This window comes from Ipomoea nil, unplaced genomic scaffold (assembly GCF_001879475.1).
Source record: "Ipomoea nil cultivar Tokyo-kokei standard unplaced genomic scaffold, Asagao_1.1 scaffold2845, whole genome shotgun sequence".
In the NCBI taxonomy this organism is placed as follows: domain Eukaryota; kingdom Viridiplantae; phylum Streptophyta; class Magnoliopsida; order Solanales; family Convolvulaceae; genus Ipomoea; species Ipomoea nil.
In genome coordinates this window covers 2,402,294-2,424,482 of record NW_017619273.1, presented here as the reverse complement: position 1 = coordinate 2,424,482, position 22,189 = coordinate 2,402,294, and the positions used below count along the sequence as shown (strand labels likewise).

General features: G+C 37.6%; 1 protein-coding gene across 1 annotated transcript; it reads right to left on the bottom strand.

Annotated features, from left to right (window-relative positions):
- Positions 1-1,694: 1,694 nt before the first annotated feature.
- LOC109160272 (GTPase Der) lies at positions 1,695-21,059 on the bottom strand. The gene is made up of 12 exons (XM_019308565.1): positions 20,323-21,059; positions 16,709-16,770; positions 16,326-16,409; positions 15,924-16,217; positions 15,606-15,745; positions 12,553-12,640; positions 12,021-12,203; positions 10,412-10,573; positions 3,556-3,749; positions 2,786-2,936; positions 2,442-2,607; positions 1,695-2,187 (listed from the first exon to the last, which is right to left on the bottom strand). The coding sequence occupies exons 1-12, from the start codon at positions 20,681-20,683 to the stop codon at positions 2,129-2,131; spliced, it is 1,944 nt and encodes a 647-aa protein (XP_019164110.1). The 5' UTR covers positions 20,684-21,059; the 3' UTR covers positions 1,695-2,128.
- Between the last annotated feature and the right edge of the window lie 1,130 nt (positions 21,060-22,189).

Sequence of the window (22,189 nt, the reverse complement as noted above, 5' to 3'; positions counted from 1 at the left end):
AAATATAATTAAGCCAAACATCTTATCTACTTGGGGAATTTATTGACAAAAAGAGTATTCAAATCATATAACAAATTGAAGTGAGAAACCACCTCGCAATATCCTTGTTTGGCAATCAGCAGTTAGCTCTTCAATATTAGTATATATTTAATATTTTATGCCCTAATTTTTATTTGCTCTCCCTTATGTCCAATATTTGATTTCAACCATACCTATTCAATTATTTTATTGACAATTATAATCAATCTTGACTATATTATCTTGCATTTGTAAACTTAGAATTACATATTTAAATACACAAATTTAACATTCAATTATCTAAGAATGAACAACTCCATATAATCTTGCTTTGATATACTTTAATGTATTTATCTAAAAAAAAAAAACATTGGGCATTATCCCAATCGCGCAATGCGCGTAAAAAACTATATATTTATATTTTAATAAAAGTCAATAAAGTTAGGCCCTAACGTGAACAAAATAATTTTGGTGTAATTATTTTGTTGAAATGAATGGTTCATATTATTTTGATTTTAGTATTTTTTTAATGTTTTTTCTTCTTTACCATCTATTATATTATTTTCTTCCATTAAATAATCCCGCATTCCGTTAGTATAAACTTTAGTAACGGAATATTCCGTTAACTATCTATTATTCTTAACTTACTCATTAATTTCTATAAGAAAAATCTTAGTTTGAACCTCATCCCAATCAGAGTTCGCATAAATTGTTAAATATATACTACGAATATGTTAAAAATGTCAATAAAGTTACACTCTTAACGGGAACTAAAAAATGTAGGTGTAATTATTTGTTGAAATTAATGGTTCATATTATTTTGATTTTAGTATTTTTTATGATTTTCCTTCTTTACAATATATTATATTATTTTTTCCCTTAAACAACTCTGCATTCCGTTAGTATAAATTTTAGTAACCGAATATTCCGTTAACTATTTTTTATTCTTAACCTACTCATTAATTTCTATAAGAAAAGTCTTAGGATCGAACCTCATCCCAATCAGAATTGGCATAATTATTAAACATATACTACGAATATGTTAAAATGTATTAGAAATACAATATAAAATTTAACATAAACTTTGGTCAAATAATTAACCCAACTAAATACATATCATTCAAAGATTATAAATCAGGAACCTTGAAAATCATTTCCTTTACATTTAAAAAAAAAAAACAAATTTAGATTAATTTTTTTCTTTTCGTTTAGTTAATCTTCTTTTGATTATACTTATAACAAGACTCAATATTTCAATTATGCTTTTAAATTATTGGAATGATTTACGTCATTATGGTATTTATATTTTTGAGTTAATACCATATGAAGTCATCTGAGTATAGTGATTTTATCACGTTTAGTCATACACTTTCAAATTGATCACCCGTGATCCTTCGACTTTCAAATTATTACCATCCGTAGTCCAAGTTAATCACTCATGGTCCTTCAACTTTCAAAATTCAACGAGTCATGGTCCTCATGAAAGAACCATGAGTGGTTAAAATTTAATCATTGAAGGACCATGAGTGGTTAACTTGGATCACAGATGCTAACAATTTAAAAGTCAAAAGACCACAGGTGATGACAAAACTACTTTACTAAGAGAACCTCATATGATATTAACTCACCTAAAGTGATATAAAAATGATCCTGTATCAAGCACTGCCCATTATACGTACTAAATATGATTCAATTTTAATAATAATAAATAACATTTGATCAAATAAAAAGTGATGCCAGACTAGACGGACCATAGTAAATAAACTCCTTTGTAATGTTCCTTAAACAAACAACAAGAGTATATGCTTATGTACACACTACATAGTACATACACTTCTAAAAGGAACCCTCATGGTATCACCATTCTCCCCACCACTTTACAACCTTTGTCAAGATTCAACTGATCATGTTGCCCATAAAAATGGAAGTGATCATTGCATCTCATTCTCAATGTAGACTCGGTGGATCGACGAGCTTTATAGAGACACGACAACAAAAAGCGACGTTTGCTTTTCATTACAACCATGAGCTAGTTTCTGCTCCACCGAGAAGAAAATTTCCCGAGATATGGCAAATTGATACCTTAGTTGCAGTCGTATGTTGCATTGGCTCATTTTGCGACTTCCAGTCTTCTTTCTAGCGATGTAGAGGTCTCTCGAGAAACCTTGCCTGAAACCCAAAATTTCGATCCCATAAAAATCACACAGAGGCAATTACTTGACATATGCATTTCCTCAAGAGATAAAGTTAATGGAAAGACTAATCGAGATAGATGTCATGGCAAAATAAGCACAATAACAAAGTGACAAACATATACGAAGTAATTTTTTTCCTGGATTTGGTAGATCATATAGGGAATCTGCTTTGATTGTTTCATGCGGAGGGATAATTTCAAAAGAAAAAAAGAATCCTTTTACACTAACCGCCATCTTTTTCCATTTTCCTTCTACTGCGCCACAGAAGCCGAATAGGTGTGCCCGAGAACCCTGCACTTGATCTCAGTTGCTTTTCCATGTACCGTCGGTATGTCTCGGAGAAAAGTTTTGCATCATTGACAAAGAAGACAAAGGTAGGTGGTCTAATAGCAGCCTATAAATTTAAATTAGAAATTAGCACTACAACTTTCAGTGCATATACTTTCAATGAAAAATACTATTAGGTATAAGAATGCTGCAATGCTGCAATGCTGCTAGAAAATGCGATTTGCAGCTTAAAAGATTATAGGTAAAAGAAATGTACACACAAAAGACTAGGTCATTATTAGTACCTGAGTGCAATAATATACACGACCCCTCTTCCCACCTCTAGTCCTTGGAGGTGATTTGAACGCCACTGCCTCCCGTACCACTTGATTCAGAATTGCCGTGGTTAATCTTCTTGATCTCTCTTTTTCAACAGCAGCAGCAGTAACAATAATTCTGGACCAAATCAAGTTATAGAAGCTGAGTGCATAGTAATGCTGTAAGGACATATCAAATAAGTAACCGAATATAAACAATATTGCTTCATTAGGTTGAGAAAGTAGCTATGAACAGACACTACATTGTAATAGAGTCAGTAGCATTCAAAAAAAAAAAAAATTAAAAAATATAAACACAGTTCTTTTTTATTCTCATGCAATTTATATATATATATATATATATATATATATATATATATATATATATATATATATACACTTTTCCACTATGATACTAAAGAAGTGCAAACATGAAGGAATGTGAGTAGCATTTACGTTACGTCAATAAAGCTAATAAATGCTAAAGCATAGCAAACAATTTCTTGATATCTATGGCCATTAGAAGACCCTATTCACATAGGAATAACCAGCTTTGGAAAAGGATTTTAGTAAGGGAAACGAAAAATAATATGACACCATCAGCTTCACTATAGTGCTGCAAGTGCAAATTACAACTTTTACTTATCCAGTGAACATAAGAAACTATAAACGTTAGAATTATGAGATGAATTTCTAAAAATAAATGCCAAGATATCCAAATAGAAAGAATGAAAATATTCTTATCATGAGCAGCATACTTGTCGACGCTATGCCCTGCTATTGCAGTTGAATACACAATAGGTGCCCAACCAAGAACACGGAGCTTCCCCCTAACATCTTGCTCATAGTAAGTTGCAGTTGATTGGTTTTTGTTAGGAATTGTGTCCCACTTATTTACAACAACGAGGCAACCTTTGCCTTCCTTCTCTATCCTTTCTGCAATCTTGCAATCCTAAAAAATTATGAACACGATGAGTTCACAAAATCATTCATGCAAGCAAAAAATATTTTTAAGGTCTGGCCGTCTGGGGTAAGTGAAGCCTGGGCCCATCCAAACTTTGTGCAATAGTTATATCGTGGACCAGAGCCAAACACATCCCTATTCTTTCTCCTTATACATTTTTTCAACTTAAATTTATTTTTATCTTTTTCTTTTTGTACAAATAGAAAATAATCAAAATATGTATAAAAAAATATAGGAAAAATCATTGTTTTGGTCTCTCAATTGTTTTGCAATTGTCAATTTAGTATCTAATTTTCAATTTGGTCGAATTGACCCTCCAATTAAGCACAAACTAAGTCTATAAGTAGTTCAGATCACATAATTTTAGTCCAAAATTACCCAAACACCATTTATTATTTTCAAGACAATCAACTTTTAACATTGGCTCTTAGAGCAACCCACTTTCAAGACAACCAACTTTTAACATTAGCTCTTAAACAGTAAAATATATGGCTTTAATTGATGGCTAAATTGTTATTTCAAAATATCCTTAATGAAGCAATAACTTAAAAAAGTAAATTATATGACTCTTAATTGATGATTAAGGGTAAAATAAAAGCATGCAACTCAACATCCTTAAAGAATTAAAACAAACATAACCAAAGCTTTCTTAAATTACAAAAATTGCCACTTATTTCTTACCCTCAAAGGGCATAATTGAAATACCACATGAATGCATAATTCCTAAAAGATTGTGAAATTAAAAGAAAATTCATATTTAGTAAATTATTTATACGAGGAAATTTCAATTTTGGTCATATGACTATAGGGGTCTTGTTAATTTCAGTCCCTGACTTTTAAAAGTGTCAATTTAGTACCTTAACTATGCAATTTTTGTCAATTTTAGTCACTCCGGTCAAATTGCCGGCCAAATTTCGCCGAAAAATTTTAACAGTTAAAATAATGAGGGTATTTTGGTCGTTTCATGCCTCTTTTCTTCTTTTCCGGCGAGTGCATCTCTTTCTCTCCCGTTTTCGGCGTTCTTTCTCCCTCTAAACCCTATCTTTAATATCATCAAGCCTTCTTTCCCCATCATCTTAGTTCATTGCATTTGTTGAAACACAAAAGTTGTGTCTGTAGAAATATAGCTGTTGAAGTTGTGTAGGGTTGTGTCTATTAGGATTGTCTCTTAGTCTGTATATATATTTATCTATTGTCTCCTCATTGAGACAAGCAAGTAATAAAAACTTCTTCTACATCTTCTTTCTCAACATGGTATAAAGAGCCAAAAGTCAAAATTTGAAATTTTTTTTCCGGTGAACAGTACATTTACTGTTCATTCGAAATTAATTTTTCAAATTACTTGCTATTGGTGAGATATTTTATCAAATTAGTACTACAGCCGCCTTACCCATCCTCCGGCGACCATTACCCATCAATTCCGGTCGCCGGAATCTCCTCCACGCGCCTCCACGCGCCACCGCGTCGCCGGCGCTCCGACACCACGCGCCGGCGCGTGAGGCCTTCTCCGGCGGCCTTTTCCGGCGAGATTTTCCAGATCGTATCGTCGGCTCTCCTCCTTTCCTTCCGTGCAATCAGATTTATTTTTGGTCACGATGTCTTCCGACGGAAATTCTGCTAATTCGGGTACTATTTCTCCTGCCAATAATTTATCTACTTCTTCGAGCTCTGTTTATGTGCCTAATCTGTCTGGAAACCCGGTAATCACTTCTGAAAGATTATGTGGTTCTCAAAATTACCACTCTTGGTCGGATGCCGTAGAATTATGGTTTATGGGCCAAGGTGTTGTTGACCACTTGCAAAAAGAAGTGGATATGATACCGGAAAAAGAAAAAACAGTTTGGCAAAGGTTAGATGCTCAACTTTGTAGTCTCCTTTGGCAGTCTCTTTCTCCACAATTGTTGCCTTTATTCCGGCCCTTTAAGACATGTGTCGGGGTGTGGAGTCAAGCTCAATCTCTGTACACTAATGATGTCTCTCAATTCTATAATGTTGTTGACAATTTGGTTAACTTGAAGAAAGATGGTATTGATATGGAAACTTTTCTTGGCAAAGCCCAAAGTTTGATTGCTGAGTTTGGTACACTCATGCCTATTGGTGGTACACCCGCAGAGCAACTTACCCAACGAGAGAAATTCTTTGTCATACTTCTCTTAACCAAATTAGGTCCAGAATTTGAAATCATCCGGAATCAAGTTCTTGGAAGCAACATTGTCCCGGGGACCACCGAGTTGTTCAAACGGCTCTTGCAGGTCATCTTCATTCCGAGTACTCACACATCCACTACCGAACAATCTGCTCTAGTCACACAAGGTGGTCGTGGACGAACTAACAATCGTGGTGGACAGAAAAACACTAGAGTGTGTGATTATTGTAATAGAACTGGGCACACACGAGATCAGTGTTGGAAACTTCATGGGAGACCGATACGTACGCAAGCAAGTGTTGCTCAATCTCAACCTGGGGAACCAAATTCTCGAACCATTTCCGCTGCTGAGTATGAAGAGTTTGTTCGATTTAAAGCCACTCCCAAAGCTTCTGGTTTAACTCCTGCAGCCTACACTGATGGAACTCATACTGCCCTTGTATCACAATCTGGCCTGAGCGGACCATGGGTTATCGATTCAGGTGCCTCTGAGCATATCTCTGGTAACTCATCTTTATTTTCTCATTTCACCAAGTCTAAGTCCCTTCCATCTATTGTTTTCGGTAATGGGTCCAAAAGTACGGCTACTGCAATTGGAAAGGCTTCCCCCCTTCCTACTTTGCCTCTCTCTTCAATTCTTTATATACCTAACTGTCCTTTCAATTTAATTTCTGTTCATCAACTTACAAAATCTTTGGACTGTACGGTCACTTTTTCTTCTGATTCTGTCATTATGCAGGACCGTCGTTCGGGGAAGATGATTGGCTCGGGGTATGAATCAGAAGGACTTTATCGATTATCTACCCCAAACCCTTCTACAGTTTGCACTGCTACCATTCCTCCTTCCCTTGCCCATGACCGACTAGGACATCCTAGCCTTAAAAAATTACGGCGACTTGTCCCTAGTTTGTCTCACTTATCTACCCTAGAGTGTGAAGCCTGTCAGCTTGGCAAACATTCTAGAACATCGTTTCCTAATCGTGTTAATAAAAGAGCTGCTTTCCCTTTTTCCTTAGTTCATACTGATGTTTGGGGACCTTTTCGTTATAATTCAATTCTTGGTTTTAAATATTTTGTTACCTTCACTGATGATTTTTCTCGTTGTACATGGGTCTTTTTAATGCAAAACCGTTCTGAAGTACTTAATGTTCTTCAAAAATTTGTTAATGAGATAAAAAATCAGTTTGGGGTGTCTATTAAAACTTTACGAAGTGATAATGCTGGAGAATACTTTACAACTCCTTTATCTAACTTTCTTGATTCAGCGGGCATCCTCCATGAGTCATCTTGTCCCGATACTCCACAACAAAATGGGGTATCTGAACGTAAAAACCGGCATCTCGTTGAAACAGCCCGCACCATGATTCTCCACTATAAAGTCCCTCCAGAATTCTAGGCAGATGCTATCCTTCATTCCTGTTATTTAATAAATCGTATGCCTTCATCTGTTTTACATGGTAAGATACCTTATAATATTTTATTTCCCGATAAGCCTCTTCATACTCTTCCTTTAAAAATTTTTGGGTGCACCTGTTTTGTCCGGGACACTACCCCAGGGCGTGATAAATTTTCTCCAAAATCCTTAAAATGCATGTTTGTTGGGTACTCTAGGTTGCAAAAGGGTTTCAGATGTTATTCTCCTGATAAGCATCGATTTTATGTATCTTCTGATGTTACTTTCTTTGAATCAACACCTTTCTTTTCGTCTAGTTTACCGACCTCCATCTCTCATTTTCCTGATGTTCTTCCTGTTCCTACTTTTCAAGGAGGGACCGAGGTACATTTACCTCAAGATCCGTCATCACCTAGAAATCCTAGTCCCTCACCTACTGAACCTCCTTTACAAAACAACGGTGTTACCCCCTTTCCTTACACTTATCATCGCCGCTCTCGACCACCCGCGACAGTTCAAATCGATGAAATCCCAACTGATTCATCTCTCGAGCTATCTATGCCCTCGAACCCGGTTCCGGCAACAAGCTCTCCTATTGCAAGTCGTGTAGGTAACAGGTCATCACGAAATCCCTTTCCCATATACAACTTTATTTCATATGACAATCTCTCACCTTCATATAATGCTTTTATCACATGTTTATCTTCTGTTTCTGCCCCTAAATCTGTTAAAGAAGCCCTTTCCCACCCTGGTTGGCGTCAGGCTATGATTGATGAAATGGCTGCTCTTCATTCATCGGGAACTTGGGAGTTAGTTTCATTACCCGAAGGTAAAACAACTGTTGGTTGCCGATGGATCTATACTGTGAAAGTTGGGCCCAATGGACAAGTTGATAGACTTAAAGCTCGACTGGTAGTTAAAGGATATACACAGGTTTTTGGGATTGATTACACTGACACCTTTTCACCAGTAGCTAAAATTGCTTCGGTCAGAATCTTTCTTTCTATGGCTGCCGTTCATCATTGGCCCTTGCATCAGTTAGATATTAAAAATGCCTTTCTGCATGGAGATTTAGAGGAAGAAGTCTACATGGAGCAACCTCCTGGGTTTGTTGCTCAGGGGGAGAGTAACTTGGTTTGTAAGCTCAAACGTTCTCTCTATGGTCTAAAACAATCTCCTCGTGCCTGGTTTGGACGGTTCAGCATAGTAGTGCAAAATTTTGGTTTAAATCGAAGCAAAGTTGACTATTCCGTCTTTTATAGACATCAACATGGTAAGAGCATTTATCTTGTTGTATATGTTGATGATATTGTCATTACAGGAGATGATGTTGAAGGAATACAATTGTTGAAACAACATCTATTCCAACATTTTGAAACAAAAGATCTGGGGAAGTTAAAATACTTTTTGGGAATTGAAGTAGCACAATCCAAGCAAGGAATTTGCATATCACAAAGAAAGTATGCATTGGATATACTAGAAGACACAGGTATGATGAATTGCAAACCTCTTGACACTCCTATGGATCCAAATATCAAACTCCTACCAGACCAGGGGGAGCTTATCCAAGACCCGGGAAAATATAGACGATTGGTTGGAAGATTACTTTATTTAACTGTAACTCGACCTGATATCTCTTTTGCGGTAAGTGTTGTTAGTAAGTTCTTGGCATCTCCACGTGAAAGTCATTGGGAAGCTGCCATTCGGATTTTACGATATATTAAAAAATCTCCAGGCACTGGTTTGTTATACAAAGACCATGGAAACCTTGAAATTATTGGGTACACAGATGCAGATTGGGCAGGTGCATGGGATAGAAAATCAACATCTGGATATTGTATCTTTCTTGGTGGCAACTTAATCTCTTGGAAAAGTAAAAAGCAAAATGTTGTTGCTCGATCAAGTGCAGAAGCCGAATATCGATCTATGGCCGTTGGAACATGTGAACTTGTGTGGTTGAAAAACCTCCTTACCGAACTGCAGATTTGTACAAAGGAGTCCATGAAGCTCATTTGTGATAACCAAGCAGCTTTGCATATTGCATCAAATCCAGTTTTTCATGAAAGGACGAAACACATTGAAATTGATTGCCATTTTGTTCGAGACAAAGTTACTTCTGGAGATATTACTACATCTTTTATAGGCTCAAATAATCAATTAGCTGATATATTTACTAAAGCTTTAAGAAGTCATAGGATTGAATACATTTGTAACAAGCTTGGTGCATATGATATACATGCTCCAGCTTGAGGGGGAGTGTTGAAACACAAAAGTTGTGTCTGTAGAAATATAGCTGTTGAAGTTGTGTAGGGTTGTGTCTATTAGGATTGTGTCTCTTAGTCTGTATATATATTTATCTATTGTCTCCTCATTGAGACAAGCAAGTAATAAAAACTTCTTCTACATCTTCTTTCTCAACAGCATTCACCGGAAACGGGAGAGGAAAGGATGAACTCGCATGGGAAGAAGAAAAGAGACGTGAAATGATCAAAATACCCTCATTATTTTAATAATTAAAAATTTCCGGCGAAATTTGACCGGCAATTTGGCCGGAGTGATCAAAATTGACAAAAATTGCATAGTTAAGGTACTAAATTGACACTTTTAAAAGTTAAGGACTGAAATTAACAAGACCCCGATAGTCATATGACCAAAATTGAAATTTCCTCTTATTTATACGTATCAAAATCTACAAGCTATGAAGCAGTAAACTTACCCAAGAGTATAATTTGAAACTAAGTAACAAACATGTGTCTGGTAAAATACAGACACAACATAAGTTACTAAGATGGCTGATTTTACTTATCTAATTATAGTATGGTATTTTAGAAGGGGAAACTTTTAAATAATTATGGTGATTTTACTTATCTAATTATAGATTAAGAATTTTATATACAGTTAATTTGTAATTTATTAACAACATAAGGGGATAATAACAAAGTCACCAAGCACATGATACCAGGAAAACAAAAGTCCAAATAACTCAAAAGTCCAAAAAATTAAGAAACATCATACCAGGAAAACCTCAAACTCACTGGTTCAAACAACTTTTCACCTCTCGCTCAGCAAACAGTAAGTAAATAAATAAATAACTAAAATGCAATGATCTACCTGCTCAGTGATGCAAGACATAGCCTCAATTACAAGAGCCACAACATCTGAACGACGTATTGCACGGAATGCTTGATTTACAGATAAAGCTTCTGTTATGCTACCAGATGAAGCCACAGTTGCCTTTTTCCTTATTCCTGCAGTATCAATGAGACGATATTTCTGCAGAAAAAGGTTGAACCAAATCTAAATTATCCTTTAATTAAAGTCAAAATAATAAAAATCTATAATTAGTAGTATCCAGTGTTTTTTAGTGATTGCTAATTTGCTAGTAAAAGTTTTTTTTTTTTTTTGTTCAGTGAAATCTGTTTTTCTTATTAGAAAGATGCCAAGGTCAATTCCAAATGCATTTGGTAAGTATTTTACTTCAAACCTTGACAGAAGCCCCCTCAGTCCATAATTATCTCTGCTAGAGGGTAGCAACAAGGGGGCAAATGACTGAAATGGGCAGATTTCATGAGTGGACAAAAATGGGCAACTTTTAAAATATGGACAAAATGAGAAACTCATTTGGGACTTGATTTTCTGGTAAAAAATGCAAGTCCCAATTGAGTTTGTCAAAATTTCGAAATGAATTTAGCAAAACAGACGAGGAACACAAGTCGGACTTGCATTCCTCGTATACAAACACAAGAAACACAAATCCAACTTGCGTGTCTCACTTAGTCGCCGGAAATATGTTTCCGGCGTAGTTGGGTACTAGAAACTCGTATTTCGCGAGCTCAACCAAGTTTGTGGCAAAATATTACCTGACTAGTGGAGATTAAGATCGTTAAGTGAGTTATAGAACGCTACATTTGAGTTTAAGAGCATTGCAATGGAGCAGAGCGTAGAGGCAGCTAGCTGCTACATAAAGGCCAATAAATGGCATCGGCGAAATTAAATGTTCTTCTCTTCCATTCTTCTGACAATCTGACATATATGGAACAGTCTTTCGGCGGTGCCAGGATTATAGTATCCATTTTTATTAAACTAAACTTACAACTTCTCTCTCTTTCTGCAGTTTAGCTGCCATAGCTGGAATATATATGCCCACAGGTGCAGGTACATCACGCTTGGGTTTCTGATGAAATACGAGTTCTAGATACCCAACTAAGCCGGAAACATACTTCCGGTGACTTATGAGACACGCAAGTTAGAATTGCGTTCCTCGTCCGTATTGCTACGAACGACAAATGGGACTTGCATTTTTTACCAGAAAAGCAAGTCCCAAACAAATTTCTCTTTCTTTTGTCCATGTTTTAAAAGTTGTCGATTTTTGTCCACTCATGAAATATTGAAATCTGCCCATTTCAGTCATTTGCCCAGCAACAAGGTAAGCTCCTAATAAAACCATTTTGCTGCCATTGCTTTAGAGGCACATGCTATATCATCAAAATGCTCTAGCCATGAACGTTACCATGAAAATAAGTTAGAACTTGAAAAAAACAAACTCAATTCTTTTCACTTGTTAAATTTTACACCAAAATCTACTTTTTAGCATCCAGTAAAATATTCCAACAGATTTATATTTTTCTATTCTGATGCTTGCACAGCATAAATAATTTTAAATGCCAGTCTACTGATTCAGAGCATCATACTTGGTTTTAGAAAGAGAAAATAAAAATACCTGTCCATCTGATCCAGTAAACTCTGTATCAATTGCATCACGAGTAGTTCCACTGACGGGACTAACAATTGTTCTGTCTTCCCCAACCAGAGCATTCAAAATACTACTTTTTCCAACATTTGGGCGACCAACTATTGCAACTGAAATAATATAATTTTCTTCATCTTCAAGAACTTCTGTGTCCTGAGCAACACAGGCCAAGAAATCCTCTTAAATTCTGATTCATTTGCTTATATTGAAAAAAAAAAAAAAAAGAAAAAAGAAGACAAGAAATTGAAGACCACCCAAACTATTTGATTATTTCACTACAAACAACAAATGTACTCTTGAAGTCTGCCTTTCCTCTTTTTACTGTGTATGCAACAAATGTACATAGCTGATAGTTGAGACCTGTTAGTAACTTCTTCAGAAGCAATGCCCAAGAAGGAGATTGCACAAAAAAGGTGCTTTCCACCAAGAGAGAAACTGAAAAGTACAATTATGCACAACAGAACACTTCAGCCAACTTTTTCAGCTACAAATAGGAAAGTACCTGAACTTTCTTTAATCCTGAGCAAACATGATCCAGAAGCTCTCCAGTTCCAGTCCCAGATATAGCTGATATTGGAAGCGGTGAGAACCTGATTAACCAAGAAAAGAAAATGCTTAAAGATAAGAAACCCATTAGAAAACAGTTTCCATGAAAATCAAGCATGAAGAATGCATTATGCTTTCAAAAAGGAAAAAAGAAAAGTAACTAAAATGATTTTAAGATTTGTATAGGCAAGCAAGGGAAAAAAAAATGCTTACGCACCAGAAACCAATCAGAAAATGGTTTCCAAGAAAAGAAAATGCGAAGAATGCATTAGCTTTCAAAAAGGAAAAGATCTAAAATGAATTCAAGATTTGTATAAGCAAGCAGCACAACATTGATAAGGTGCCTTTCCTAGGATAAGGAATTACTTCTAGACCTGTATAGAGCTGGAAGGCTTACTGGAAGGTAAAGAAAGAAGAGATCTATGGATCATTAGTAGTTAAGATTCTTTCATTAGTCCATTATGTCAGTCAGGAAAAAGAGTCTCTTTGAGGGGCTGAAACAATCCAGTTAGATTACAGACTAAACATTCCATCAGTCTCTATTCAGTTATTTGGACCAAAACCTACAAATGTTCAAACTCTAGTACAGTAGTACATGTTTGCAAGACACACATGCAATAGGGGATATCAATCTCATGTTTCATTAGAAGCAATTTAAGATGGACGTCAAGCATAGAAGACTCTGAAATGTAACTTGAAAACACCATTTCAGCAGCCTCTTTGGGCCCAAAAGGAATTCAAAAGGCTGAAACGTCAAGAGTTGGAATCCTAACTAACAGTTCACATTTTTGGAACACATGTTTCATTCTGTAATTTCTCTGTGCTTTATCCTTTCTCTGTTTTCACTAACTCACCACTAACAAGTTGTCACATTGCCACTTTGTTGAAATTGAGGGATTGATAGGTCTGGCGGGTGGAGAATAACCACCACCCGCCAGTTAGGCGGAAGCAAAATATGTGATAACCAAAGAACAAGAGAATATAGAGAATATATTATAATGAAAGAGTACAATAGATTGTCTCTCTGTATTTTCTATACTTCTATGGACCTCTATATATACTAAACTAGATACTAAATTAGTTTAGGAAACTACTAATAAGAATAGGAAACTAAGACAACTTTCCTAATATTCAACACTCCCCCTCAAGCTGGAACATCTTGAAGTTCCAAGCTTGGATTAAAACAAGCTCTCTGCCTCACTCAAAATTACAAATGAAAATTAAATGCAACTAGAGGATAACAGTGTGAGATGGCTTCGGAGGGACAATGCTATACACAACCCTTGGGAATGAAAGCACCAGGGCAAAGCTTGTCACGAACATCCTTGGGAATGGAGGCACCAAGGGAAAACACAAACACCATCACAGCAACATAAGCACTCTAGGATGGATGACTTCAAAAGAGATTGCACTATGTTTGACCCTTCCTTGAGAATGAACACGAAGGCACCAAGAACGGAGCTGAACACAATCCTTGGGAATAAAGACGAAGACACCAAGGACCCTTGGGAATAAAGACGAAGACACCAAGGACCCTTGGGAATAAAGACACCAAGGACGAAGCTAAACACGATCTTGGGAATGAACACACCGAGGACAAAATTGAACACTAACCTCGGGAATGAAGATGAACACACCAAGGATAGAGTTGAACATGAACAACCTCCAGATAACACAAGAGAGCGGTAGAGACAAAAAGGGAGCAAAGAATAGCAAAGGACGCAATAGAGCCCATAATAGATAAAATAGCAAATGATAGTAAAGGATAGCACACCGATTGTAGATAGTCACACTCCCCCTTACTTGAAACATGGGAAATAATCAAAGGCCTTTATAGTAGTGCTGAAATTGACCATCCATGGGATAAGGCATACCGAAGATAAAGAAACAAACACGGTTATACCAAAACACAAACACCATGGGAAAATGTTCGGCAACAAACCCAAAGAAGCCTTCAAATTTCACCAAAAAGTCCAAAAATGGCAAGAGATTCTGCCTCAAGGGAGGTTTGACTGATGTTGACCATTGACCGGCGAAGTTGACCGGCGTTGACTGACCGTTGACCGGCGACCGCGGAAGATTGGGAAACACGGGTAGATGCGTCTCCTCAGGACGAATCCAATGGTGGCAACGAAGTCTCGAACGGAGATCGGAGCAGAGATATCTGGCCGGAAAACGATAGCAGATCTCGGTGGCGGTGGTGGCGCGTGCGACGGCGAATGGCGACCGGATTTCTGCTGCAGGCTTGCGATGACGTTCCGGTGATGCCTGGGGTGTCGGTTGAGAGAAAAACCTCCAGGAAGACGTCGGAATCTAAGAATCAGTCGCGGCGGCAGTTTTGGCTCCGGTGGCGGCAGCGGCTGTGACGGCGGCGGGAAAGAAGAAAAGAATTATTTAGGGTTTAGGCTCTGATACCATGTTGAAATTGAGGGATTGATAGGTCTGGCGGGTGGAGAATAACCAACACCCGCCAGTTAGGCGGAAGCAAAATATGTGATAACCAAAGAACAAGAGAATATAGAGAATATATTATAATGAAAGAGTACAATAGATTGTCTCTCTGTATTTTCTATACTTCTATGGACCTCTATATATACTAAACTAGATATTAAATTAGTTTAGGAAACTACTAATAAGAATAGGAAACTAAGACAACTTTCCTAATATTCAACACACTTCTTTCATTTTATTTTATATTTTTAAAAGTGATTTAAGATGGTGGTGAGGACAATAATAGTTTCCATGCAATAAGAACCAATACCTCAGTATTCTTTGTCCATTACTTAACCAAACACCATCATACATACTCTACCCTATGTGTAGATATAAGATAACTACCCCATGACATATGAATTTGAACCCCAGTATTACTTTTATGTATATTAATTGAATGCCACGATGTCCACTCTTCAACGTCATATAAAGATGGAAATGTAGATTATTCTAATGTATTTTATATAACTTACATGCTACAAGTTACAGGGGAAAGATAAGGAACATTAACCTTACCCCAAAGACCAGAAATCTGATGCTTGCATGATTCCTTTGCGCGGAGATTCACATTTGTTAACGGCAAGAATAATACACTTATGTGAATAGTTCTTGCGCAGCCAGTCCCCTATTTCCACATCAGCTGCAGTTGGACCTGCCTGTTAGAAATGTGTTATTCTGTCCACAAGACTTCACCCACTAACAAGACAGAATTGCATTTCTTGCAGGTAAAAAGTCAATATGTTTTTCAAAATTTTACTCATTAAAAATGAGTAAGGATATCTGGGTTGTACCGTCATAGGTACTAAGGTACCTAAGCTACAAACTAGGCTATACCTGTCCATCAACAAGAAATACGATGACAGATGATTCTTCAACAGCAAAAGTAGCTTGTCTTTCAATCATTGAAGGCATTTTAGCAATAGCAGCCTCACGGGTTGCAAGTGGAATCCCCTCCATTCCAATGGTTGTTGAGATAGCCAATTCATCCATCACATCATCCTGTGACTTTGAGATAGTAAGAACCCCTCCTGTATCCACTACCATAAATTCATATTCTCCCCAAAAGGATCTCCCATATAAGCGGTCCCTGGTTACCCCAGGTTCATCCACCACAATGGCCCTGTTCCCCTGTCAATATTTGAAAAGATTCTTTAAATCAATTAAGAGATGCAATCTAAGAGGAAGAATCCTTACAATTTTCACATGGTCCAGAACAGTATGAAGTTAATTTATTACCCCAACAAGTCGATTAAACAGCGCTGATTTGCCAACATTTGGCCTTCCAACAATTACAACTTTTGGAAGGAGATGATCAGGGACCTGTACATACAATCAGTTGGTTAGCAAATTAAAAAGAGGCGTTTTATCAAAATGGTCTAGAAGTGATATAAATTGCACAAAATTTGACTGAAATACTAGATTTGTTCAGAGTGCTACTATATCAGTACATGTGGTCACACAAACAAAATATAGTAAAAACAAAAATCTCTATCAGAGCTTGATTGCATTTTAATTTAAAGTATACTCCTCTAAGCCTCTAATGATGAATGGAAGAAAAGGAAAAGAACATGTGTGAAGAGTTAAATGGTGTGTATACGCAGCACTAGAAAAGTACTCACACTACTTGTACTTTTGAGTCTTTTCTGCTTCCGAGTTTCTTTCTCACCAGTTTTGTCATCCTCTGAGACCATAAAGCAAAATATGAAATGTCAAAATGCCATTAATATAAGAAAAATAACTGAGAGAAAAGATTTTGAAAAGGTCTGAATATTCAAATGAATTGAATTCACACTGCAATATCTATAATAAAAAAACAACTATAATTGAGTTTCATCATTTTGACTTAAATATTATAACACTGAGAAAGTTTAACGCTCATTTCAGCATTTTCATGTGAGCTCAAAGGCTCCAAACAGTCAAGAGACTATTTCTAGAGTATATGAACAACAAATTTTTATCCACAACATATTATAACAAAGGGATAAGGGTCAAATAAGCCCTCCAACTATACTGGATTGTGCAATTAAGCCCCTAAACTTTAAAAAGCTCCAATTAGAACCTCAAACACATGAAAAAATGCAATCAGCACCATTTTGTAGGTTGCCTTCAAGTAAATAGTTAATGATTCACTAACTAGATTTTTTAGCTGATTTGGCTGGTTGATGTGGTTTCCACGTGTGTTTTTAGAGTGATGTATTATATTATATTCTATTTCAATTAATAATAAAATAAAATAAAATGTTTTCATCTAGCTGAAGCACTTCTCCCTCTCCCTCTTTAAAGAATCCATTCATGAAAGACAAGATGTGGTGAGCAAGGTGTACATATCTATAGTAGCCCTATTGAACTTTATTTTTTATTAAATTTTTTGGCCACCATCTTGAGGCAAATTATGCTATGCGCACGTGCGCACCATGCAAGGTGCGCACGACTCTAAAACGGCGTCGTTTTCAGGGAAATGAAAACGACGCTGTTCTAACTATAAAAAAAAAAATTGTTCGAAAGGCCGTTAACGGCGTTAACAGTGTATTCGTATGAAATTATGAATGTACAGTTATGACATTATGAATGTACAGTTATAGAATTATGAATGTACAGTTATGGAATTATGAATGTACAGTTATGGAATTATGAACTTACAATTATGAACATAGAACTTCGAAAATTATAAATGTTCGGTATGGAATTATGAATATACAGTATGGAATTATGAATATACAGTTATGGAATAATGAATGTACAATGAATGTACAGTTATGGAATTATGAATTTACAGTTATTGAATTATGAATGTACAGTTACGGAATTATGAATGTACAGTTATGGAATTATGAATGTACAGTTATGAAATTATGAACACAAACTGTGAATATAAGCTCCTATAACGAAGCGGTCTGAAATTTAAAAAAAAAAAAAGAAAAAAAAAAAGAAGGAAGATAACGGTGCCGTCAGGCACCGTTACCGTGCCCATGATGCACGCTGGGCACGAGTCCACAGCATAACGACTCCCATCTTGAGCCCAAATCTATAAGAAAGCAGCGTTCTTTCTTCCAAATCGAAGAAGGCAGCAACGCCTTCTTTGATCTGGAAGAAGGAATGCCACCTTCTACCAGATATGAAAGAAGGTAATAATTTTTTTTTTTTTTTCATCTAGCTGAAGCACTCCTCCACTCTCTCTCTTTGAAGAATCCATTCATGAAATGTGGTAAGCAAGGTGTAACAAATATCTCCATGGTAGCAATACTAAGATTTTTTTTTTTTGGCTGCCATCTCGAGCTCAGATCTATAAGAAGCCTTCTTTCTTCCAAATCGAATAAGGCAACAAAGCCTTTTAGATTTGCCTTATTCAATTTGGAAGGAACGCCTTCTTCTTCCAGATCTAGAAGAAGGTAATAAAAAAAAAACACCTTTTCATCTAGCTAAAGCACTTCTCCCTCTCCCTCCTTGAAGAATCCATTCATGAAACACAAGATGTGGTGAGCAAGGTGTACATCTCTATAGTAGCACTATTGAGCTTTATTTTGAAAAGAATTTTTTTGGCCACCATCTCCAGCCCAAATTTTTTTTGGCCGCCATCTCGAGCCCAGATCTCTAAGAAAGAAGTCCTGTTTCTTCAAAGTCGAATAAGCCAATGACGCCTCATTTGATTTTGAAGAAAGAGGGCCACCTTCTTCCAAATCTAGAAAAAGGTGTGTCGTGCCGCCTTCTTTTCCTTCTTTTAGGTTGAAGAAGGTAGCACCACCTTCTTCTTGAAGGAAATCGGTAGCGCTTAGAAGGAGTGGCGAGGTGTTGGTAGTGGCTACGTGGTGACTGCAAGTTTTCCAAATGTCTAAACCCTAATTTTTTTTGGCCGCCATCTCGAGCCCAGATCTATAAGAAAGAAGTCCTGTTTCTTCAAAGTCGAATAAGGCAACGACGCCTCCTTTGATTTTGAAGAAAGAGGGCTTCCTTCTTCCAAATCTAGAAAAAGGTGTGTCGTGCCGCCTTCTTTTAGGTTGAAGAAGGTAGCGCCGCCTTCTTATTGGAGGAAACCCGTAGCGCCTAGAAGAAGGAGCGGCGAGGTGTAGGTAGCGGCTATGTGGTGACTGCAAGTTTTCCAAATGTCTAAACCCTAATCTTTTTTGGCCGTCATCTCGAGCCCAGATCTATAAGAAAGATGTCCTATTTCTTTAAAGTCAAATAAGGCAACGACGCCTCCTTTGACTTTGAAGAAAGAGGACCTCCTTCTTCCAAATCTAGAAAAAGGTGTGCCATGCCGCCTTCTTTTCCTTCTTTTAGGTTGAAGAAGGTAACGCCGCCTTTTTCTTAAGAGGAAATCTGTAGTGCCTAGAAGAAGGAGCAACAAGGTGTTGGTAGCGGCTACATGGTGACTACAAGTTTTCCAAATGTCTAAACCCTAATCTTTTCCTCAATAAAGAAAATGGAATTGAAAAGAAAAGCAATATTGCCAATATATTTATTAAAAAAAAATGTAAACAAAGCAAAACAAGCAATATCTGTATACGATGTGGCACTAACTGGAGGATGACTGACAAAAAGGGTAAAAAGAGGCTAATTGTACGATTCTTTTGACTTCACGTATGTAATTGGAAATTTTTGAAGTTTAGGGGCTTAATTGCACAATCCAGTATGGTTAGAGGGCTTATTTGACCCATATCCTTAGAACAAAAGAGGAGATGAATGACTCGAATAAGAAAACCAATACCCTTCCGCTCACTCTGTCAAAGAAAAGAGCTAACAAATACCAAACTACACCAAACAAGAGACTTCATCTATATGTGGTTCTAGGAGTAGGATTCAGTAAGCATAAACAGATAGGTAAACACCATGGAAATCTCTTCAATCAAACTTCATTCTCCTGTAACAAATTTTACTAAGTATTCATACGCTTAAAATTCATGTCATCAAGAAACATTTCTTGGAAAAATCAAGTGTATGTCCTGGCAATTATTAGGCTGTTATAGGGTACTTCAAGTCTAAGCTGGTATCTGATGTCGCAGTAGTGATATAATGCTTTTATGCTTGGTTCTTAGCAAAGATGGTGACTTTTATGATATCCACTATAAATTTCACGTCCTCATTACTTCAACAAGTCAAGGTATTGAGTTCGCAGATATACTTATCCAAAAAAAAATAGTAATAAAACCGAATTAACAGTTAGGTTAGGTGTGCAACAGTACATCATCATGAAAAGAGAGTTGCCACAATAAAATATGAAAAGAGCGAAGCAAACCGGTTCTCAATTGCCGAGATAAAGACTCTGAGAACTCCCGAGCAGCCTGCTTAGCTTCGCGCTCAAGAGAATCGACATCGAGGCTCTCTTCCTCGTCGTCCTCAGCGTCAGACCCTTCAATTTCAAGCAACTCATCTTCTTCCACTTCTTCTTCGCCGTAGAATTGAGCAGCGGCGGGTGGAAGGCAGTGCCGGCGGGAGAAATTCAGGAAGCAGCAGCGGCGGCGGCGGTGGTGGACGGAGGGCTGAAGCAGAGAGCGGGTGGAAAGAGAAACGGAGGTTGGAGTGCGAAGATAGGCGGGCGGAGAGGAAGAGCGAAGTGATACAGAGGAGAGGAGAGATAGAGATAGAGAGAGCGGCATTTCTTCCTTTCTGAACTCCTCTCCTACAGATGAGATATGGCGGGGAGGGGTTTATCTGAGATTTTTGGATAAATTGCAAATGCAGTCCCACATCGGAGAGACGCGAAAGTGGAGACTTAATGGATTTGTATATAATGAGATGTGCGAGAAGCTTTGAGGATTCACCCGTCCTGTCGGGGGTGAAGGATCGACTCGCTAATGATCGAATAGTGACCGGCGGGTCGTGCCAACGCCCACGCAAACGAACACATTATCTTAAGGCGAGTGAGTTCGGCCCTACTTTGGTCGGGCTCGCCCGTCAATTTTTGGAAGCCCTCTAATATGCTGAGGGCTACACAATCCAATAAATTCAAGCTCAAATTTTCGACGTTGAATAAGGCCCCAGTTCTTTTGAGGGTCCAATAAGTGAAGTATTTGAATAGTTTACTTTAGGCCCAAATACTATAAGATATAAGAGCTAATAAAGACTACCCTGATCTAAAGAAATTTTACTATTAAATTTTAGTCGGAATAAGGGCCAAATTGGCCACTGAACGTAACACAATAGTGCAATCAGACCACTGAACCTAAAAAACATGCAATTACCCCATTCAACAGTCCAAATACCTTCAAATTTACCTAGTAGCCGGTTCCCAGCCTGTTTTCCCGGTTGATCGCTGATGTGGCTTATTATTTGGCAATATTTATTATTTTCCTTTAATTTTATTTGTTTTCTTTGCTTCCAGTGTTGACTTTCCTTCTTTCTCTTCAATGAACAGAGAGCAGTAGAGTTCTCGCCACCTCCAACCACCACGTCCACCGCCTATCTCCTCCTACATTCCTTTCCACCTCTGCCAGCCTCCTCCCAGCCCTTCTTTCACCAGAATTCCGACAACTGCCCAGCGTATACCCAAATCACGCACAGCCAGAAGCCCAGAATAGTACGTTGAAATCCTCTCCAGCTTGATTTTCTGTCAGAAACCTCTCAACACCCCTCCTTCGTCCCCAAATTCATCCCAAACACGATCAATTATAGGCTTAGGGATGTCAATTTCCACTCTCGGCTTGGCCATATTTGGCCTCAATCTCTTATTCGTCGCAGCATCTAGGGCTACGACTTTCCCACCGACTCACAAATACATGAAATCATACGCAAATTGAATCAATGGAAAGGCAAATTCGGAAGATTAATCCATACCAGAGCATAAGGAGAATCACTGTTCACCTGCTATTCCGGCGTCCATCTCCCTCACCGCCTTCTGTTAGTTTCACGGCTGAAAGAGGGGGCTTTGGCTGTGGTTTTGGAGCGCGCAGGCGTGGTGGAGACTGCGGAGGTCGCGGAAGGGGTGGCCGCCGTCTGTGATTCCGGTGAGGAGAAGGTATTGGGGGAACTAAATTGGGTGGTCGCAGTACAGTTGGAATTTGTATTTACCTTGTGATCGACGGAGAGTGGGATGGCGGCTCCATTCCAGTAAAGAACGACGCCGAGAATCGCCGCAATTGGACACAACATACTTTTCGGTGTTA

What these genes read in the sequence shown, in the direction of transcription:
- LOC109160272 (XM_019308565.1), bottom strand. Translation starts at nt 20,683, where the DNA reads ATGCCGCTCTCTCTATCTCTATCTCTCCTCTCCTCTGTATCACTTCGC. An exon ending in TGTCTTGCATCACTGAGCAG is followed by an intron (nt 3,750 to 10,411) that starts GTAGATCATTGC and finishes ATAATTTTTTAG; the next exon opens with GATTGCAAGATTGCAGAAAG. An exon ending in GCAGGGCATAGCGTCGACAA is followed by an intron (nt 2,937 to 3,555) that starts GTATGCTGCTCA and finishes GATTTGGTCCAG; the next exon opens with AATTATTGTTACTGCTGCTG.